Below are 23861 nucleotides of genomic sequence, written 5' to 3' on the forward strand. Positions count from 1 at the left end.
CAGATTATTACTAACTTAAAACTACATCATTAAGATTGTAAAGATGTTAAAATGTTAAGTAAAAACATCTGATCAAGTCTCTTTTAGGAAACCTGGATAATGAAATTAATGTGATAAAGTTCTTATTTGTTACTAAGATTTATACTAAAAGTAATCCTTGATTTTTATCAACTATATTTTAGATATATATTTTTAATGTAAAAATTTTTTTAAATTCAGAGAGAATATATCTCCCATATCACCCCTTAAATTTTAAGAGATTTACATTTCTAATGTAAATACACTTAACTGATTTAAGAAAACCAAAGTTAAGCATCTCTTTTATGTACCTTTTTTTTAACTTCTATTTTACTTACTGCTAAAAAATTTTCAAAGATTCCTAAGTTTAAGAAAGTAGATGATCAGCAAACAAATTTAAAACCTAGAATGTGTCTTTGTAAACTGATTAAAATACTATCTAGTAACTTTTGGGATGGGCTAACTTTTAATTTAAACTTATATTTTAATTACTTATGGAAAGTGATTTTGCTCCTTGTATGTGGCAATTAATACACTTGACATTTTTAATACATCCCATAAATAGGTGTAAATCTGAGAATAGAGATTCTTTTCTAAGGACACAGGCCAAAAGACTAGGCATTCTGAAATTGGTTTTATGTTTCCCAAGATGTAGCATGGCTGCTATATAAGTCACACCTGACTGTATGATTTCTAAAATTTCAAGCTTATTATAAAGAGAGCTGTTGGGGGAATAAGTAATACATTTGTGCTTTTACCTTTTAGCCGGTGGCTTAGAATCTGTTCCAAAATAGCTGCAAAATTGTTAAATCCAGGAGAAGAATCATCAATTGTCTCAAAGCAAGACCGATCAATCAGGGTCTTCACAGAAAACCTATGAAGAAAAGATTATTGTTGCTTTTAGGCAGAGTTGATTCATTCACCTAAGGATGAAAAAATGAGAGAAAGGTAATTTTGGGAAGAATTGCAGAAATGTTTTATAGGACTTTATCTTCTGAAAACTCCATTTATTCAAATTTATTTTGTAAATGGAAAATTTTATAGAAATATCAGGCTTTTCACTTACATATTTACTATTTCCTATGGTCTGAATGTTGGTGTCCTCCCAAAATTCGTATGTTGCTACCTAATCTCCAATGCAATAGTATAAAGGGGTGGGACCTATGGGAGGTGATCATGAGGGAAGAACCCTCCTGAGTGGGATTAGTGCTCTTATACAAGAGGTCCTAGGTAGGTTGTTTACCTCTTCTACCCTGTAAGAACACACAGGAGGCATAAGGAATGAGGCCTCACCAGGCACTAATCTGAAAGTGCTTTGATCTTGGACTTTATAACTTCCAGAATTTTGAGCAATAAATTTCTGGTTTTTATTAATTATCAAGTCTAAAATATTTTGTTAAAGTGGCCTGAAAGGACTAAGATAGTATCTATAGAGCAAACTGAGACTTAGAAATAGCTCACTGTCCTCACAGCCATTAAAATCAGAATCAAAATATGACCTAACTAAATGATTTAACTCCAAAATACTCAAAGAGGCATAGTACTACTACTTATAAGAAATTTGAGCTTCAGACTAAAATGCTTTTAAAAGCACAAAATAGAATAAAATAGTATGTGAGCATTCACAGAGTACAGATCCAAAGTTTTTATGACATACATATAAGAAAATTTACAAATCTGGACAGTGTGCTGTATTTTCCCTTCTTATCAGAATGTTCTGTGTCTCTATTTTTAACTACCAAAAATCAATGTGTTTTCCAACTCTCAGCTCAAATGCCATCTCTTTAATGAAGAATTATCCACCTGCACAATCCTAAGCACAAGCTAGCATTTTTTTGCCCTTAAAAATTAATTACAATTAATCTTATCGTGTTTTTTTAGCTCTATCTTATTAGAATATAAATTCCTTCAGGGAAGAAACATGCCTTCTGTACATTTGTACCTTCCTCAGCACCTAGGAAAATACCTTGAACATTGTACTCAGTAAGTGTTTGTTCATTTATTTGTAAGCTCAATTTTGAAAGAATGGCAAAGAAATGTTTAAATGGCACATGATGCCAAGACCAGAAGAAATAGTTTGTGATTTTTAACAAGTATAAATTCATATAACCACCATCACAATCAGGATACAAAAACAGTTCTGCCAACTCAAACAACTCCCTCATGCTTTCTCATTATAGTCATGTCTTATGAAGGATGATGTATAAGTGCCTAAGACAGTGGGGAATGTAGAGGAGGGGATACCTATAACAGCTGTTAAATAATTAGAAAAGAAAACTATGAAGGAGATAAAAGAGTACAAACTATTCCCTAGGTTTTAGGCTTGATGGCTATGCTATTTAATCAGGACAGAAAATAGAAGAGACAGGTTTAAAGGGAAACATACAGATATGTGTTTAATATATGTTATTATTTATCATAATAGATATAATCATAATGTAATCATAATGTTATATCTATTATTTATCATTTCTTATTTAGAAATTAAACTAAGAAATTTTAAAATACAGGCAGTCCACATTTAGCAAAGTGGTGCAGGACCATAAAAATGACCATGCAAGCTGAAATTATGCAAAATTATCTTTATACTGAATGAAAAAAATTTACAACTGTCCTGTGACTTTATAAATTTTTGTGAAAACATTAAAAACTCTCTTATGGCCAGTTATAATTTAGAGGGAAATGAAAAAATAGTAAAATAGATTTATTTAGTACACTGTAATCTAAACCATTAGGAACATTGGGAATTAAAGTGTTTCATGTCTTTGTAAAAAACCTATCAAGAATAATCTGAATAGTGCTTTCCTTATTCTTCTCATTGTGTTACTTAAGATATGGAGCAAGCATCTTTTCTATGCCTTGGCAAATTGTCAAATTCTTTTCTAAGTTTGAATCAGCTCCCAACACTTCAGCCTTTACAGTTCAATGCTGCAAAACTTCCCCAAGAAGCACTTTAATGTGAAGTGTGTTGTCTTCCTCTGGGATATCTTCATCCTTTCTGTCACAACCACTTTCCTCATTTCTATCACTAAGTTCGCTTCCCTGAGTTCCTCTGGCTGCATATCTAAGGAGCAGAAATGGCAACATCCCCATGATCACCTATTTCTTCTACAACTCCATTTATGTTCGATTCAAATTTCACTTTAAGCATTATCACTCTCTGTTTCTTTTCTGTACTTTCATCTTTGAAAGTTAGCCAAATCACTCTTTTGATTATCCATTTTCATAATACATCACATGAGTTTTATCACCAGGAGATAAGAAGGCAACAGAATTACAGGCTTTGCTTTCTGTGCATGAACTGAGTAACAGATGCATAGGGATCAATCCTAGACAGACTTTGAAACGAGTGATATGATTGGTCACTGATCATGATGTGCATGTTTTATTTATGTAGTGATTTGTGAACCAAAGAGCTAGCATCAGAATACGTGTTTCATGTAATTACAGCTAATATACAGTGGTAATTCAAACTGGACCCATATTGTAGGACTGATATTATTTAACAAAACTGCGAAATTCTGGAACCACACAAAGTAAGGACTGCCTGTATTTATTAACTAATTGTAAACAAAATAAATCCATCACATGTTGAATGATATATTTTATGAAAACAATATTTTCTGAAACAAAAACTTAGAAAGAACAGAATTGTTTACATGTTTGTCAATATCTTTAATGTATCTATAGAAGATAATTAGATTCTCATATCTGCTTCTGCATTCAATCTATTCTAATATTACAACATCATGTAGCTTCTGGAAAACCCCACCATACAATCATTAGAGAATGGAAATAAAAAAGGCAAATAATGTTGTGGAACTTTTAAGAAAATAATTTTGACCCTTCTGACAAAGGGTCCAGGTTTAGGAGCACACTTTGAGAATCACTGCCCTAAGGTATCCTTGGTAGGTAATGAAATAATTCTTCTATGTAACTAGAATGGTACTAATTACATACTATTACATATCTTTGGAAGAATTAAGAAATTAGTCACTCAAATAATTTTTAATCTTCTTTCATTCAGATGAATAACTCTGAGAAAGGCTGAGACAGATTAATGTTCAACCTCACAGTATTATCTACAACAGCAGCTGGAGCTCAATGGAGGAAGCTATTCTGTAATAATAGGGAAAAAAAGAACATCTAGGAAGGAACACTGATAAAATTGCTCTCTTGTACCTAAAGGATAGTCAAGTTAAATAAATATTAGATGTAACGCATGGGTAATTGAATAGAAACAAAAAGAGGATGAAGAGAAAGAGGATGAAGAGAAACCAGATTTAAAAGGGACTTGAAAATTTTTGTCTCATATGTCCATTTCATTGACAATACATGAAAAAAACTGCTACTAATCTTCAGCAAACTTAATAAGAATAAATGAGAACAGTGTTCTTATTCAGTAGGAGAACGAAATGGGAAGTCTTCCTAAAATGAATAAACAAAAACCACATGATCTCCACCTCCATCTTTGACCCGAACAGAAGGACATTTCTGAATGTTGTCCCTAATCTTTATTCAACAGAATGGAATAAGCAAGCTAACTCTACAACCATATTCCTCAAGATAGAAATAAACCACTTATTTAAAAATTTGCTTTAAAAAGTTATATCATCTAAGATAGTAATGCATATCCATGAAATAAACTGAAAATTATATTTAAAAACAAAAATAACAAAGTGTGATTTCACCAAAAAAAAAAAAAAGCCAGGTTAGAATTCAATTTCTACCTTTAACAGTCTGATAAGGTTTAGGTCACTATTATTCTACAGGACTAATACATAATTACCTAACAAATTATCTACATTATAAAATGTAACCAGAAGAAAAACCCATGACTATTAACATATATATATATATATTTGTAGCAACAAAAGTCATATATAGTTCAATCAGTAGTCAACAAAATACACAAATCTTTTTCTCATGTTATCAGTAGATTATATTCATACAAAAGATACTATCTGCATGATAAAAATGTTAAGATAGTGAATCTCAGAACACTAAATTACCTTTAATACAACATGACTAAAAACCAAAACAAAAGCAAAATCCAATTATCCCAAAGCATATCATTAGACACAACTGCTATTATTTCCAAGCATGAGGATATTTAAGGGTGAGAAAGTATTTTAAATAATTTCTATTACATCAAGATCAATAATAAAGAAAAGTAATGTTCCCCAGCTTTGCTTCATCTTTCATATCTTGCTCTCTGCCTGCCAACACAAACCAAAATTTCAGAAGGCAAATCAGTTCCTGAGAATCCATCTTTTAGTTCCAGCTAACTAACTCTTCCCACTTAACACTTCTCTAAAATCATGATGCTAGGTCCATTATGCTACAGTAAGGAGAATCTTTCCTTCATAACACAGTAACTAGCTAAGATGTGCTATAAAAACCGAACCTGTAAAATGAATTTCAATACATCTACAAAATATCACACAGATGCTGAGCTATTTCCTGATAATGATGACATTAATATTAGTCATCCATTTCCTGAAAAGGAGTGATTTTTAAATAATGAAATGACAATTTGATGAATGTCTAAAAATACCAACTCAAGTCTAAGTAACAGCTTTTACATAAGAATAAAAAATTAAAAATTTACATAAAAGAGACATAATGAAGTTTTTGAAATGTCTGTTTAAAAAGATTCTCTTTCCCACCTTCACTGTCCAAAGGAAAACTTTGTTAGCTTGAAAATAAGAATGACAGTGACTAAAACTTTCAAACCTAAGAAAGCATGAACTACCTTTCTTCCTTTCACAACATACCAAGAGAAATGAGATAGTTACCAAAAATAGGTTTAAAAGGTATTCATTATACACATATTAAATTCATTCCTTCCAAGAATAATTAAAAATCAAAAAATATGAGAAAAATAAATTAAAATAAATTTCTAGAGTTTTTATTGAAAATAAACTATTTAAAAAGTAGAAATTCACCTCTACTATTTAAGGTCCTGCATTAGTAATATATATGTGTACATACAATATACATATACAAAGGGAGACGAGTAAGAAAAAAAATCCCTATCCCTTTACAATAAACATATTATCTTGGTCATTTGTCAAATATGCTTCAGAAAAAAATAGATATTCTAACAAAGTAGATTATAGATTGTCTTATCTGTACTATGTTATATGCCTTTACAAAGAATTGTTATCCGAAGATAACTAAAGTACATAAAAGCATCTAGAATCATCACATTTCAAAACTAAAGAGGGTTCTGAATATCATTAATAAGAGTGATATTTTTATTAGAACATAAGTATTCAAAATATGAGACAGAGTTCTTTCCACTATTTCACACCAAATTTACAGGATTATTTATGTCATTGCTGCTAATAGCCTTTACCAAAGGGATAATTGTTCTCTGCCATTAAAATAACATTCAACATTAATAATCAATAATGAGATGGCTGGCAACAGATGTGACACAATCCACACCAAATACAATGTAAAGCAGTGACTATAAGCACACTACCCAGAGATAATCAGTTCACTAGAAGGTTATTTCCTTTCTTACAACATACACCAGAAACTCAAAAAATTTTTTTAGAATCAGCAATTTGCCTTCTTTTTTCAAGTATTTTGCAAGTATTCCCAACATCATGTGTATTCTCTTTACATTTTTCTATAATTTTAATCTATTTAAAAGATTTTGTAATGAGATAAAATGCTTTTCGCATAGCCTTTTAGCAGGGATCTAAAGACTACTGTACACAGGCCAAAACCTGTGTCAAGTGAGGCCTGGTAAAATTTAAAATAAATGTAATTGGAATGTAAAAAGACAATGGCCAAAAGTTTTCTAAAACTGATGGAAGGAAAATGGAAAGAAAAAAATATGTGGATAAATATAAGTATATATTTCCTGAATATCTAGTATAAAATATAATAAAAGAATCTTGAAGAATTTAAAATATAGAGAGATTTTCAAAAGTGTGTTTTATTGTAAGGTGGAATAAGTGGTTCTAATATTTCTGGAGAAGTAGTAAAAGCTACAGTTTGCATTAGACCATAATAAACTTACAGTTTGCATTAGACTGTAAGACTGCCAAAAGAACAGAAATCAAGTGTACATATATATATATACACACACACACATACACATACAAACATATATATAAAGAAAAAGAATATACGACTGACAAGTTCACAGTATGAAAAATTAGAATAGTAGAATAAATGGAACTATAAAAAATAATAATGTATAAGAAGGGAAAAAAGTGAACATAAAACAAATAATAAGATAGTAACTATAAATCCAAATATAATAATAACATCAAATATAAATGGACTAATTACCCTAAATAAAAGACTATGATTATCAGACTAAGTAAAATGCAAAATTCAATTCTATCCTGCCTACAAGAGACACTTTAAATATAAGGACCCAGAAAGAGAGAAAGTGAAAGTGAAAGATGGAAAAAGAGACATCATACCAGCACTAAGTAAAACAAAGTTGTTGGCCCAGTGTGATGGCTCACACCTGTAACCCTAGCACTTTGGAAGGCTGAAGCAGCTGGACTGCTTGAAGCTAGGAGTTTGACACCAGCCTCAACAATAGAGCAAGACCCTATCTCTACAAAAAATAGAAAAATTAACTGAGAATGGTGGCACGTGCCTGTAGTCCCAGCCACTGGGGAGGTTGAGGCAGGAGGACTGCTTGAGACTGGAAGTTCAAGGTTGCAGTGAACTATGACGACACTACCGTACTGCAGCCTAGGCAACAGAGTAAGACTTTGTCTCAAAAAAATTAAATAATAAAAGAAAGCTGTTGCAACTATATTAATAGCAGACAAAATAGACTTTAAGGCAAGTGGCATTATTAGAGATAACGAGAAACAATTCATGATTACAAAGGAATCAAACTACTAGGAAGAAATCACAATTCTAAATCTGCATAAAACTAGTAATAGAGCAACAAAATATTTACAAAAAATTATGGAACTAAAAGGAGAAATAGACAAATCTACACTGACAGAGACAGACTTTAACTCATCTCTCTTGATACCAGATAGACTAAGCATACAAAAAAACTAGTAAGGATACAAAAGATATGAACAATACAATTAACACACTAGATCTAATTGACATATATAGAACATGAAATCAACAATGACAGAATATACATTCTTTTCAAATGAACATGAAATATATATATATCTCCGAAATTTATACTGAAATTGGCCATATACTGCATCATAAAACAAATATCAAAAAATTTCAAAAGTTTGAAATGTTTCAGAATATGTTCTCTCCACAGTGGAATTAAGTTAGAAATCAATAAATAAAAGATATCTTAAAAATCTTCAACTATTTGAAAGTTAAATAATACATTTTAAATAATCCATGAATTGACAGAGAAAAGTAATAAAGCCAAAAGTTGATTAATTGAAAAAATTAATAGAATTCATAAACTCTTAGCAAGAAAAGAATTGGTAAAACAGAGTTACCGGTAATAGGAAAGAAAAATAGAAAATCACTACAGATCTTTCAGATAACAGTAAGATATTAAGAGGATACTGAGAAAAGCCTTAACAAAAAATTTGATAATATAAATGAAATGGGTATGTTCCTTGAAAAATTTACTGAAACTGATACAAGAAAAAATTAGAAATCTGAATTGTTTAGTATCTATTAAATAAATTGAATCTGCCACTAAAAGATTTCCCACAAAGACAATTTGCGGTTCAGATTACTTCCCTAGTGAATTCTTCTAAACATTTAAGAAACAAATAATATCAATTTTACACAAACTTCTACAGAACGGAAAAGGGAAAAAAAATCCTTTCCCAACTTGTCTTTTAAAACCAGATAACCTTAATGACAAAACCAGACAAGGACACTAGAAGGACAATTGCAGACCAATTCTTCCATGAATATTAAAAATTTCAAATAAAATATTAACTCAATGAATGCAAAGATATGTCAAAAAAGATAATACATCACAACTGTTTTTTATTCCAGAGTGGTTTAACATGTAAAAGTCAATAAATATAATTCACACACAAAAAAGGAGAGAAATCATGTTATCTTGATAGATATCAGAAAAAGCATTTAATAATAAAATATTCAGCATCCACTTATGATAAACATTCTCAACAATCTAGGAATAAAAGGGAATTAAGTAAAACCTACTGCAAATGTCCTACTTAGTCATTAAAATTTTGAATGTTTTTTGTGATATTGTGTAAGTGGTCCTAGCCACAACAGTTAGAAAAGAAAGAAAAGGCAGAAAGATTGAAAAAGAAAAAAATATAAAAGCAGATGACATTGCTGTGTACTTACAAAAACGAAAAAAAAAAAACTGCAGAAAATCTGTTAGAATTAACAAGTAAATCTACTAAGACTGCTAGATATAAGACCAATATCTTAAAAAGGTCAAGTTTATGCTATATATCAGAAAAAAAGAAAAAAATTAAAAGTTTATAATGATTTCAGTTGAATATAAAAATATACATATATGAAAGAATGAGCCTACAAAAGGCAAATATCTATATATTCAAAACTATAAAACATTCTTGAGGAAATTCCAGAATATTTAATCATATGAAGAAATATATTAGGTTCATGGGTTGCATGTAAGTCTTAAAATTGTAAAGATGACAATTTTCCCCAAATTGACTTACAGATTCAGTGCAAACTTAGTAAAAATCTCAGAAAAAATTTTTAATGGAAATTGACAGGTTGTTTATAAAATTTAGCTTGCAAAAGGCCAAGAACAGGGAAGACAATATTGAACAATAAGGCTAGAAAACTTATATTACCAAACATCAAGATATATTATAAAGTTATAGTTATTAAACTAGTACGATATTAGCTCAAGGATAAACAAATAGACCATTAGAACAAAAGGGAGAATCCAGAAACAAACCCACCGATGATTTAGTCAACTGACTTAAGGTAAATGTGACACATGAGAGCAGTGAGGAAAGCATTGTCTTTCCAATAAATTATACTAGGTCAATTTTCCCTGAATTTCCATCAGGGAAATAATCTTGACCTCTATATTTCACACTATAAATAAAAATATACTACAAATGGATTGTTGACATAAAGAAAAAAAACCTCATGAAGTTTTAGAAGAAAACAGGAGAATATTTTCATTAATTTGGGGTAGACTGACCTCTTAAATATGTCACAATAAGCATTAACCATGAAGGAAGTTTATGGACTACTTGGAAATGGGCATTTATTGAAACCTTAAAATCTGTACCCCCATAATATGCCAAAATAAAAAAAAATAATTAAAAAAAAAAAAAAAAAAAAAAAAAAAAAAAAATTTCTATTCATCAAACATGCTACAGGGTGAAAAACAAAGCCACCAAATGAAAGATATCTGCATTACAGTATATCCAACAAAAGATTCCCATACAGAATGCACAAAGAACTACACATCAAACAAAAAGTCAGAGACCCCAGTTGATAAGTGACTTGAAATATTATTTTACAAAAGAATATCTCCAAATTGCCAGTAGACTTACGAAAAGGTGCTTGACTTCATTATCATTATCAAAGAAATGCGAATTGAAACCACCATGTGACACTCCAACAAACATAACGGAAGGTCTTAAATGAAAGACAGAAAATTGCAAGCATTAGTGAGGATGTGGAACAAATGGAATTTTCATACACTGGTCATTGGTACATACATAAGTTGGTACATCTCCTTTGGAAAACTGTTGTCAGTATACATACCATATGACTCAGCAATTCCACTCCTAGCTATATGCCTGCCAGAATACATACAATATATTCACCAAAAAAAATTCATATTCATGAATATCCAATTAGTAGTAGTCCAAACGTAGAATACCTCAAGTGTCCATCAGTGGTAAAATGGATAAATTGTATATTCATTAAATTGAATAAGATATAGCAATGAAAATGAATAAACTACAGTAACATAAAGGATGAATCTCACAAACATTATGCTAAGTAAAATAAGCTAAATACAAAAAGGTACATACTGTATTATTCCATTCATTTTAAATTCAAAAAAGGCAAAAATAAGCCATGGTGTTGAAAGTCAGGAGAGTAGTTACCCTTAACGGGGTAGCAACTGGAAGTAAGGAGGAGGTCTTTGGGTATTTGAGTAATGTTCTTTTTCTTGATCTGCATTCTAGTTACAACATTGTGTCCTCTTGCAAAAAATTCATGGAGTTGTACATTTACATTATGTGTGCTTTTCTGTAAGGAAATTATAAGTGAATAAAAATTTATATTAAAAATGTGGGGGCAGCCAGGAGCTATGGCTCACATCTGTCATCCTAGCACTCTGGGAGTCTGAGGCGGTAGGATCACTTGAGGTCAGGAGTTGGAGACCAACCTGAGAAAGTTAGATGTCATCTCTACTAAAAATACAGAAATTAGCCGGGCGTGATGGTGCATGCCTGTAGTCCCAGCTACTTGGGAGGTGGAGGCAGGAAGATCGCTTGAGCCCAGGAGTGTGATGTTGCAGAGAGCTACAATGCACTCTATCCAAGGCAAGAGAGCAAGACCCTGTCTCAAAAAAAAAAAAAAAAAAAAAAAAAAAAGTGGGCATAGTGGAGCTAAGAATAAAGCTAAATGTGTTATTTTTCATGATCTACAAGTCTTATGGATGGTGGCTACAGACTTAACACTAAGATTCCAATAGTTTTATAAGAAAAAGATAAAGTTGTCAGTTACGCATTCATTTATGTCCAGTACATATAAATAAATAAATTGCCTAGAAATACAATTGTTGGCACTAAAAACAAACATTTCTCACAGAAGTCTTCACACAAGAAGCCATTTTTAGACATAAGAAACAATGTTCCTGACAATAACTTCAAGACCCTCTGTGATTGCTTCTTATTATGACCCGCAATCTATACTGATGAAATCTTACCAATACATAACTGGGTAAAAGAAACTAGGGAACAGGAGAGCACAGAGCAATACAGTCTACATACCCAGATGCTCTCTGATGATTTGGACTGAACCATTACTATATTTTATAAACCTATTATGAGTGAATAGAAGAGTAGATAAGCTTCAAACATTTCCCCTTGAATATTATCTCTCAACTGAACTTTTGATATGTTTCAAGCAGCAGGGAAGTTAAAATAAATATCCCCTAGTAAATGCCTAGATGACAGATATGCTCTGTTGTCAATTAATATGAACCCAGTTCAGCTTTTGTGAATGCTGAAAAGTCTACCTAGGACTAACAGCTGAAAAGATCATATTACCTCCATTGTGAGCACTTACTAATAGGGCACGGAGAATTCTTAGAAATGATACTGAACTTGCTCCAAAACTATTAACATATAACTAATGCTGATCAAAATCTCAACACAAAGTTCTATTACACATAGAATGACTAAAAGAGCTTTACCCAAAAATATTATAATCACAACAGCCAAAGTATAAACAGACTTAAGAAGCATACTCAAGCAAATAATAACAAGAAAAGTGAGTCACTGAATTTAAAGTTACTTAAAGGATCATAGTATAGTTTGGATATAGTTTGTTTGTTCCCACCAAAAATCATGTTGAAATTTGATCCCCGATGTGTCAGGGTTGGGAGGTGGGGCCTTGTGGGAGGTGTCTGGGTAAATGGGGCAGATCCCTCATGGATGGCTTGGTGCCATTCTTAGGCAGCGAGTGAGTTCTCAGTGTAGTGAGACAGGGACAGTGAATTAGTTTCCTGGAAAGTAGGTTGTTATAAAGCCAAGACACCTCTTCAGGTTTAGTCCCTCTTTGCATAAGCCTGCTTCCCGTTTGATCTTCTCCACCATGTTTTGATGTAGCACAAAAGCCCTCACCAGAAGCCCAGCAGATGGAAGCTTCATGCTTCTTGTACAGCCTTCAGAACTGTGAGCTACATAAATGTCTTTGTTTATAAATTACCCAGAATCAGGTATTCCTTTATAGCAACACAAAACAGACTAAGACATTTTATACTGCCAATAATATTCAATTACATTTCACATATCTGCATTTCATGTATAGGCCTTTTTTCCTGATTATTCAGCAACCAGAATATTAAGAAGTTCAGACTACTAAAGTCCATTCACTTAACTCAGGCCTCTGAGTTAAGTGAATGAACTCAGATAACACACAGTAAGTTATCTGCTTTCATAATTCACAACCAACTATAATTAGCAAGTCAGAATGGGAAGTGCAAAGAAAAGAACTGCTAGAAAAAGTGTAAGAAATAACAGCTAACTTGGTAGGAAAAAACAGCAGAATGCAAAAGTAGACAAAGAACTCCAAACACATAATCTTCTGGGGCCATTGAGCAAAATGCTATATGTATCTCAAAACTCTCCAAGGGCAGCCATTGCACAGCAGGCATATTCATAGAAGTAGATCCAGAATAAAGTCATCAGTAAGGATTGTTATGCTATGTACAGTCTTTTAAATAAGGTAGGGAAACATGTATTATTTTTTTAAAAGCAACTCATCTAAAATGTTTTAGATATTATTTATTGTGGTTTAAATTTGAGCACTTAAATCATAAGCTTCAATTACATAGGAGATTGCACTCCACAATAAATGCTGAGTAAAGTACAGTGGATGGAACAATTTTAAGCTTAACTCAAACATTAGTTACATAGAAAAAATGAGCTCTTTGATCCCTGAATACACTAGAAAAATGGGGTGTGAATGTAATTTGAAATAATATTCAACTTCTGAAATAATATCTTGACCTATAAAAAAACTAAGACAACATACATATTTTTATAAGTACTTTAATTCCAAAATCATTTGTCTCCAGACCACTTAACTTATCACACCATCTCCTTAAATCTCCATTGTTAGTCCTTTCTACTAACAAAACTGAAAAATTATAACTTTTTGTAGGGAGTTTCTTTTAAAGTATCAATTTAAAAGTTTAACAAATGTTATATTAAAATATTTATGCATATATATTTAACATATATATTTTAACAATTTTCTCATAAGATATGGTTAATCTACAGAAAGAGAATCTAGAATTTAATTCTCTGCCAACAGAACTAAAATCAAAGGAATACAAACTGTGAAGCCTAAAAAGGACAAGAAAAATTATTGATACTTGATTTTCTATGGACAAAAAACGCAAGTTAAAAAAAATCTGAAGAACTTTAACAATTTAACTTTTTGAAGTTCTAAATGATAGAGAATGTGCAGGGAAAATACTAGTTGGTGTTCAAATCCAAAGTCATTGTATGAATATTTTGGAGTTGAATGTGGAAGATTTAGAGTCCTCAGATGACCTACTTTCTCTTTACCACGATCTGTGGAAAATATGATAAACAGGACTTATTTGCTATAATAAATACCATGCAAATATTTTTAGTCTACAATATTTAAGTGTTCACTGGGGAAAAAAAACTGATGAAATAATTACATACACATACACAATCACAATGAACCAAGATTCAATTCAGCTCTTTTCCTGACTGTTCTACATAACCAAACAGCCCAATTCCAAAGTTCAAAACAGTAACAATACTGTACTTGTAGAAAGCTTTAAACCTGAAGAATTGTATTCTTATATAAGGCTTTAAACCTATACTGAGAATATGCCTAAATTGTTTAAGGGATAAGGAAAAGAATTACTGTTTAAGTATTAGTATTAATAGATACACTAGAATGATATATGGTGGTGAGCTTTTGTTTTGGTTTTAGTTTTGTAAACTGATTTTTCCAGAATATCAGTAGAGAATTACAAAATGGAAGGCACAGTTCAAAATGTTTTTTGTTTACAGAGAAAAATGCACATGCCACATTTCCCTACTATAAACATATATCTACCACTACTACCCTGCTCCTATTTGGAAAAATTCAAAACCAAATATGAACACATTTTTCTTGAAGACCATTATTTATTTTAGGGCTATCATTGAAGACCTGGTCCACATTATTTTACAGATAAAACTGAAAGTGAGAAGGTTGCATGGCTTGCTAAAGGGCACACTAGTTAAATGACAAAGCCAACTTGAAATCTATTTATATTTCTACTAAACCAACTTCTTCCTAACTTAAATATCAAATTATCTCTGATTTGAGATATAAAAATTAAAAAATTAATTCATAAGACACATGGGCGAGATACTCAGGGTTTGGTGACCCTAAAAAGTAGCATAAATGCATAAATAGTGATTCATTCATTTTCCTGAGTTCATGGTGGGGCTACTTAAAAGTACAAATGGCATATAGTTAGACCCCATTACTAGACATGGATAATTTATATATGCCATCAATAATCTGGATGTGAAAACAGCCTTAATATTATCCACATGATAACTATGAAAATTGAAATCTAAGCCAGAAATTGGAAGTTATTTTAGCTACTAAATTAAATCTATGTATAAACTGTAACAAAAGTCAGAATATATTCATTTTGCAATAGGAAATAATAATACAAATAAAAATAATGAAAATACAACTAGCCCAGGTAACTGTCTATGCAAATCAGTGTATTGTTACTCAAATTTCTTCAAGATAGTTAAAAATTTAAATAAAGTTGAAATACAAACACTTTCTTCTCCTCAACTGTCTATGGTAGGGCACAAATGAACAGTTCATGATCTAAAACCAGCCAAGACAAAAACAAAGAAACAAAAGGAATAGTACCCACAACTGAATTTATTCACTTAATAAATATTTATTGAGTGTCAGATGCTATACTGCAAAGAATCTGAAAAAAACAAGCAAAAAGCAGACAAGATCACTGTCCTTGTAGAGTTTAACTCTGATGGAGCTTTGTGAAACACTTTATCTCAAAAATCACTGTGTATGTTGGAACTATCCTCATATTTTTTTAAAAATGTAATTATTTTTAATATCTGGAAATTACAGTTAAGAAAATCAGCTTTATTGTTCTATTTACCTAACTTTAAAAATTGCCTAAATTTAAACAAATTTCATAAAGCCTAATTCCCACAAAAAGTTATATCCTAGACAGCACAAATGGTAAATTAAGATTTCATATTACCTTACTATTTAAAACTCAGAGTGTCATAAGTGTCAATGATGCAGGTCTGCCTGCTAGAGACACGAACATTTGTAATAATCCAAGTTAAAAAACAAAAAGTCACTTAAAGTTAATGAATATAATTCCTAATATAAATATCTGTATTCCACTGAAGATGCTACACATATTTTTACACAAGGGAAACCAGAAGAAAAAAAATATACAGATATAAATTGCAAAGGAAGAAAAGGTTTCATAATCCTCTAATTCTTACAAGATTATCGCCAGCTAAGGATTCCCCGGGTTTGATGGAACAGTAATTTTAAAACATCTGAATGCTTCAGAGAAGTTCCTAAGAAATGGATGCCTAGGGTTTCAATTTTTCTTAATACCTAGGTATAAGACTTAAGAAAATATATCAGTATATTAAAAAAAAAAGTTATGCCTGAACACTAGGCTTATTATACATAGCAATTATTCCTTTACTGCTTCTATGTTTTATAAAGTAAGAGAATACTACATTTATTAGTTAGAAAACATTTAAGGAGAGGCAGACCTTAGAATAAATAAATCATTGACACGAAAACCAGGTTTCCTCCACAGTTCCACTCAGTAACTGCAGAAACAGCACTAGCACTGTAGTTTAGAAGTGGATAGTATACACACATACACACACACACACACAGGCTGGCGTGTAGTAGGGACTCAATATTTGTGGAATAAAATGTGTGCAGATATATGTAAACAAGCCAAAATAACGAAATGCACTCTGATTTGGGGGCAACACAGTAAACAATCACAGTAATGACTACTTTACCAAAAGCTGGCTGACAGCTTAATATGCACTAAATGAATGAGTTCTTCCTCCCGGCCCTCCTATTTTACTCTGACATTAGACTATACATTCAAAACAAATCCTCCCCCAGCCCCGCCCCAAGCCCTACTCCGGTGCCTACAGCACTGGAACGGATGGTAAGTCCAGGGCCTCAGCGATGCCCAGCCCCGGGCGCCCCTCCAGGGCACTGGGCGCCCGCAGACACGCCCAGTGTGGCCGAGGCGGGGGGCACCCCGTAGTCCCCGGGACCCCCAGGGACCCGCGCACACGCCCAGAGCTCTCAGCCCGCGGCGCCGCGGCCCCCTCCCCTCGCCCTGGGCCGCCGTACCTGCACACGGTGATCAGGTTCCTCCTCTCCACCGCAGCATTGCGGGCGCTCAGGCTCTTCTTGCCGCCGCCGCCGCCACCGCCGCGACCCCCGCTCAGGCCCCCCAGGCTCCGGGAGGCCATGGCGGGCTGACCCCCGCGCCCCCTTTGTCTCGTGCGACCCCGCACGGCCCCCCGCCCCCAACAACACCTGCTTGCCTGGGCTCTCGCTGGGTACGCGACAGTGGAGGCACGGGAAGGATGTAGGGAAGGAGCGGGGAGGAAGGGAGGGCGTGCAAGACAGCGGGGCACTAGCGCCCCGGGGCTGACGGCTCTCCTCCGCACCCCAGCGCCACACACGCACGCGCCCGCGCGCACACACACGCACGCACCACCTCTGCCCTGCCGCGCGCCGCCGGCCGGCGGGCGGCGCGTGCGGATCGGCGTCGGGCGCTCGCCTACTTCCCTGGGGACCTTGACAGCCGGCGCGCGCGCAAGCCGGCGGGACCCCGCACACCCAACCGCTCACACTAGGCGGCGACCCGCGCCCCACTCGGGGCCGCCGCGCTGAGGCCCGGGGCCTCGCCCGCGCCGCGCCGCCCTCCCTGCGCCTATCGGATCAAGGCTGCGCCGGCTGGAACCAATTGCAGCGCGCGAGAGGCGGGGCCGGCCGCGCGGACCTTTTAAAGCGGCGCGCTCGAGCGCCGCCCCGTCGCGTGGGCAGCTGTCAAGACGCCGGGCTCGTTCTCGCCGCCGGCGTGTGGGAGCCAGTCGCCACGCAGGGATTGTGGGATGCGGGGCCCGGCAGTGCCCGGAGCCGATTACCAACACTTGCCTGCAGCCAGGCTTTAACGGCCGATCCCCAGCCCGGTGGCTTCCGTTAGCTTCCCTGAGGAGAATGCGGCCGCGCCAGCGCCCGCACCCGACCCCGGCCAGACTACCGAGAAGGGAGGGGGGCTTCCTTTTGTCTGACGCCTTCTCAGGGCCTGATAAGCAGCTGCACAATGGCCTGCAGGCAGAAACTGCCAGTAGAATATCCTTCTCGGGGCGTCTGGTGGCGGCATTTCTTGACCCTCCACCTTAGCCTCCGGCACTGCCTGCAACCGGGACTGACCGCGTAAGGACGAGCGCGGTGCGAGTGTGCCGCCTTCTAGCGTCCGGGGCAGTGGAATGGGCTGTGTGGCGAGACAGGCGGCGAGCCTAGGGCCCATTAGGCTTCGGCCCCGCGGGCTGCTGCCTCAGCAAGGCCTGGAGCGCCGCCCCATGCCGGTGTTCCGGAGCGCGGGCTCTGCAGAGCTGCTCCGCCCCGCCTCGGGCCTCACCTGCGAGAGGGTCCCCGCTGGGGCCCACGACCTCTGGCGCTCACCTAAGCCTGCTGTTTACCTCCCCTTGCTTCAATATGCCCAGATTTTCTAGTGAAATCCTTAATGACTGCTATCCCTGTGGGACCTAACACAGTGCTGTGCATAGAACAGGTTCTCAATAAATGTCCCTTGAATTTAATTTGAAGTCACGTTTGGCATTATTTTTACTGAGTTTCACAGTTGGAATGGCTCCAAAATCCATCTAACCTCCACCTCTGGTTTTGAAGTTTCTATCAAAGAATGTTACACAATGTATAGTTTGTAGATATCTCTGTACTTACATATTGGGCACAGTAATGCAGGAAGTACTGTTACTCTGTTTCGGAGGCTTTTAAAAGAGTTTTGTATAATAAAGCTGTGGGTTGGTAATTTCTGAGGTTTTTAAAATTTAAAAATCTCTTTAAAATCATCAGGGCAGGCCTGGTGCAGTGGCTCAGGCTGTAATCCTAGCACTCTGGGAGTCCCAGGCGGGAGGATTGCTTGAGGTCAGGAGTTTGAGACCAGCCTGAGCAAGAGTGAGACCCCATTTCTACAAAAAAATAGAAAAATTAGCCGGGTGTAGTGGCACTAACCTGTAGTCCCAGCTACTCAGGAGGCTTATGCAGGAAGTTTGCTTTAGCCCAGGAGTTTGAGATTGCTGCGAGCTAGGTTGACGCCAAGCACTCAGGTCTAGTAGCCCAGGCAACAGAGAGAGACTCTGTCTCAAAAAAAAAAAAAAAAAAAAAAAAAATCAGGGCAAAGGCTCATCCCTTTCAGCTACCAACTCTAATCACAGTAGAATAAAAAATCTAAGTGGTGGAAAAAGATGTCTTAACTAAGTTACTATAATATGCATACATTAAAATTATAAGAAAATAATTAGACTTTAAACTTTATCTTTCATATTAATAAAAGCAGCAGACTTTTCCATATGTGGGTGTTTATGGCTAGTCAGCACGCTTGTTCCTGAGTATTTCTTGACTGCTCTACTAGGACATAGAGCTTGGAAGGAGGCTTCCCCCTCTGGGAGCTACAACTTAAATCGTGTCTTCTTGCTAGTCCAATAGTATTAATTCAGAAGAAGCCATAAGGATATAGATACACAGGCTTTGCAGGCGGTCGGAGCAAAATATTTGCACTGGCAATGACAAATACTACTCAAATTGACATTGCTATTGTTTAACCACAGAAAAGAATGGAAAGCCATTAGATATCAAGAAAATTCCTAGACACTCATGTTTGATATGTTCTGAGGGAGGGAGAGAATACATATTACTCGGAAACATTTATCAAGAAGACAGAAGTGAAAGGTCCTGTGAGAACAAGGGAAGATGTTATTCTCAAAAATTGGCTTTCTAGCCTCCAGTATATTTTCATAATATATGTACTGTGAACTCTGACTGAAAATTTAGTAAAACTCTATCTTAAATGATTAATTAGGTAATAATGTTATTTTTCAAACACTACTTTCAGGAGGATTCAATTGACATGTTTAGTACTTGCTTACTAAGATTTTGCCACAAAGCAAGCATGTATTTTTTAATGTTTTTTGCATGCATGTACAGCATGGCATTAAACAGCCACATGGGGGCCTTATTTGATAAAGATTTTTCTCACTTATCCTGAGCAGCATGTCCTGGGTCTCTTTCTTTCTCTAGATTACTAATCTGGAGATTACTACGCAATTATATCCATTACAAAGTATACTACTATAAAGCCCCATGAGTTTTACTACTTTTTGAACTTCTTTTGGCACCTATTTCAATTCTTTATTTATTCGAGTATTTGCACAAAGGTATAATTTTTTTTACATTCAGAGATGTAAAAAGATTCACAATAAAAATTATGAAAAAAGTAGATGCCTAATTTAACTTGTAGGAATTCTGTAGAACCAAATGGGCAGACCATACCCATTAACCATTTTCCCAATCTCTTCTTCGTCATCAAAAAAAAAAAACAACAAACAAACCAAAATTACATGTGTAATTTGTAATTTGAAATGATAATATATAAAATTCCCTCAAACATAAAATGTTATAAGCCAGACATTACCAAAGCATAGTTTATTTTAGTCTCAAAGAAGTGAACTTTCTAAGAATGCCACAAACCCAGTAGCCGCATACAAGAGATTAGAAAAATTGAAGACACAATTCTTTTTAAATCCACAAATCAAGTATCATCATAAGCAAAAGAAAATATGACCAACTGAGAAAACTTTCTTGAAACTCATACAAAGAGCTAATTTCCTGTGTATAAAAGTGTTCCTGCAGATCAGTAAGCACTGTTTCAGTAGAACAGTAAGAGTGAAAGCCAAACAAGAGTACAACAGTTGGTGGGAAGTAAAAATCACACAACTCTTTTAAAAAGTGTGTTTGTGAAGGAAAAGAAAAAAGGGTAGTGGTATAGGGGAATATTGAGTGGAGAGATGTTGGTGTTTTATTGCTGTTGTGTTGTTATCTATCACAGAAGTGACTTGAGCACATTTTTAAGCTGATGGAATGAATCTACCATGAGGAAAAGGTTAGGTAATGAGAGAGAGAGAGAGAGAGAGAGAGAGAGAATGATCAGAAGTGAGGATGCAGAAAAGTGATGAAAATTCTTTTTTTAAAAAAAAAAATCCATTTGAGAGTACGCCAGGGAAGCAGATCTCTCAGGGGAGACACAGGTTTTGGTTGAGAAAAGGAGGTGGAGGAACCACTCAGAAGTGGAAGATTAAAAGTGGTATTGGTCATAGAGCAAGAGTTCAGATGGCATCATGGAATTGAGTGCAGACAGGGTCATGGGCAGGGAAGTACAAAGCATGCTGCTTCAGTAGGGTATGGTTGGTCAGGCTGGCATTGTGGGCTACAATAGACCCATATTGAAGAGTACCTTGATGAGTCCCACAAAGCATTCATTGTAAAAAGTCTTACTGTTTGGGTAAAAGCTGATCAAAAGAAGGTGGATTTAGTCTTACAATATCTTTGAGGAGGGCAAATACTGGTCTTCAGAAGATTTTCTTTTCTTTTCTTTCTTTCTTCTTTGTTTTAATCTTGGAGAGGTGTGTTAAAAAACCAGAAACTATAGGCTCCAGACATTGCATGAATTATATGAATTAATCTCCAGAGCCATTCTCTGAAGCAAGTACTCTTGTATTCTCCCATTTACAAACAAGGAAATAGAGACTTTGAAAGGTTAAGTAACATATAGAAAGTCACACAGTAAAATGGCAGAGCCAGTATTGAAATCTAGATCTATTAGAGGAAAAATCTATTCTTTCTTCCTAATGTGCTTCACTATCTTTTTGAGAAAGTAGCTCCAGGTCAGGCTTAAACACAAAAACCCTGTGTTGTCCACACAGTGCTTAAGAATCAAGAAGAATTGTATGCACTGAGCACTCGTAGAATGTAAAATGTCCAGAGAATTCTGGAGTTCAGGCTTTCTTTTTTGAGTCAGAAAATGTATGTTGAGTCAAAGAATAGGCATAATTTTAATGGATATAAATTAAATTTTTCCCTAGGGATGTTTTACTGATTTGTATACTATGTAAGTTTTCTTACGTCTTGCTCATTTTGGGTACCATCATTCTTTTTTGTTGTTTTTTCATATAAAAGCATTGAGCAATATCTTATTTATGTTTTACCTTGTTTTTTTATTAGTAGTAAAATTGCATACCTATTTCATGTGTTATTGGTCATTTATATTTTATCTTTGGGTTTTGCCTACTCATGTTCATATTTGTGCATTGTATGTATAACAAATACTTATAGTTTGTTGTTTGCCTTGTTTATGGTGCTGATGGAGTTATTTTATATATAGATGTTTAAAATGCTTTATATAAATGAAATTTTTTAATCTTTTCCTTTATTGGTTTTTCCTTTGGTCATTTTAGAAAGGCCTTTGTCACCCCAAGATTATATAGATATTTTATGTTTTCCTTTTTGTATCAAAAATAGTTAATCTGTTTGGGATATATGAAAGTATGAAACTAGGCTATAACTTTATTTTTCCAAATGATTAGTCATTTGTCCCAATTATATTTATTAAATGATTCATCTTTTCCCTACTGATTTAAAATATAATATTAAATTTATCATGCTAGGACAGTAATTTTGGATCTCTAATAAAGATTAGTGCTCATAAGAAGTCCATAGGGATAGCTAATAACTATCTCTATATAACTATCTCACAATAACTTTTTTCCGGTATCTCCAGACATACAATAGAGATATATGTACTTAATTTTACCTAAATGGGTTTATTCTATACATAGTCAATATATTTTCTCACCAATCTGTTACTATTTGTTTGTGTTTGTTTATAATGTTTTCTTCTCAACAGAAATTTTGGATTTTTATGCAAATCTTTATATTTTTACTTTTATGGTTTCTGGGTTTTATATTGTGCTTAGAAAAGCTTTCTCTATGCTTAGATTATCAAGGTATTTATCCATCTTCCTGTAGTATGTTTATTTTTCTTTTGTATTTATATATTTACTATTCACAGAACCTATTTTTATGTAAGAGTCAATTGGTGAAAGAGCCTAATTTTTCCAGATGGCCAGTAGTTGTCCACTACTAGTATTAAATAATGTATCTTTTCCCAGTGATAGGAAATACTGACTTTGTCAGGTATTAAATATTTATATATATTTGAGTTTACTACTGGACTTCCCATTCTCATCCATTGATTTATCATTTATAAGCTAGTGGTACCAAAATCTAGTAAGTACCAAAGCCTTATAATTCCTTTTAATATCAAGTAGGACTAGTATCTTCTAATTACTCTCTCAGAATGTTCTTAGGTAATTCTGGAATGTCCATTCTCCCATAAAAACATAGGAATCGTTTTGACATATACCCCCTCTCCCAAAGCCTTTAAAGATTCTGATTAGAATTGCATCACATTTATAGATTAGGTACAGTTAATATCTTTGTGATATTTGTAATTTTCTAAGACTATGGTATATATATACATATATATATATTTTTTTTTTAATTTCACTTCATGGAGTTTGTAGTTTTTGTCTTAGAGTTTCAGATTGATATTGTGAGTAGGGTTTTTATTGTCCACTGTATTTCCTAACTAGTTACAATTGTTACATAGGAAAGCTATGCACTATTGCACAATCACCTTTTTAAATGTACTTATTATTTTTAATAGATTTTTAGTTGATTCTATTGGTTTTCCAGATAAGTCATTATGACATCTGAATTTATTCCTGTAACACTTAATAACATTGACAGGCACTTGGTAAATATTCAATAAGCATTAGATATAACTATTATGACTCTTACTACATCTTATATTACTATGTTATCAGAAAAACTAAAATTGTCCATGATGAAGTAAAAAAGTTTATATTTTCAGATCTTGGCAAAATGATTCAAAATTTCATCTGTCAGTATAAACATGCGAACATAGGCAAGACCACTGGGCC

General features: G+C 34.6%; 2 protein-coding genes across 5 annotated transcripts in view; one reads left to right on the forward strand and one right to left on the reverse strand.

The window, feature by feature from the left end:
- The window catches only part of RUNDC3B (RUN domain containing 3B), a 140614-nt gene extending 123344 nt beyond the window's left edge, over positions 1 to 17270 (reverse strand). For 3 of the 4 annotated variants that reach the window (XM_012779552.2, XM_076006461.1, XM_012779557.3), the window contains exons 1-2: positions 17122 to 17270; positions 777 to 892 (exon numbers count right to left, since the gene is read on the reverse strand). In XM_012779552.2, the coding sequence (XP_012635006.1) occupies positions 777 to 892; positions 17122 to 17243 (238 nt within the window). In that variant the 5' untranslated portion in view covers positions 17244 to 17270. The remainder of the gene's footprint in view (positions 1 to 776; positions 893 to 17121) is intronic. The other variant, XM_012779556.3, reaches the window with a different exon arrangement.
- The window catches only part of ABCB1 (ATP binding cassette subfamily B member 1), a 194774-nt gene that overhangs the window by 53837 nt on the left and 117076 nt on the right, over positions 1 to 23861 (forward strand). The window lies entirely within an intron of this gene.

This window comes from Microcebus murinus, chromosome 9, assembly GCF_040939455.1.
Source record: "Microcebus murinus isolate Inina chromosome 9, M.murinus_Inina_mat1.0, whole genome shotgun sequence".
NCBI lineage: Eukaryota > Metazoa > Chordata > Mammalia > Primates > Cheirogaleidae > Microcebus > Microcebus murinus.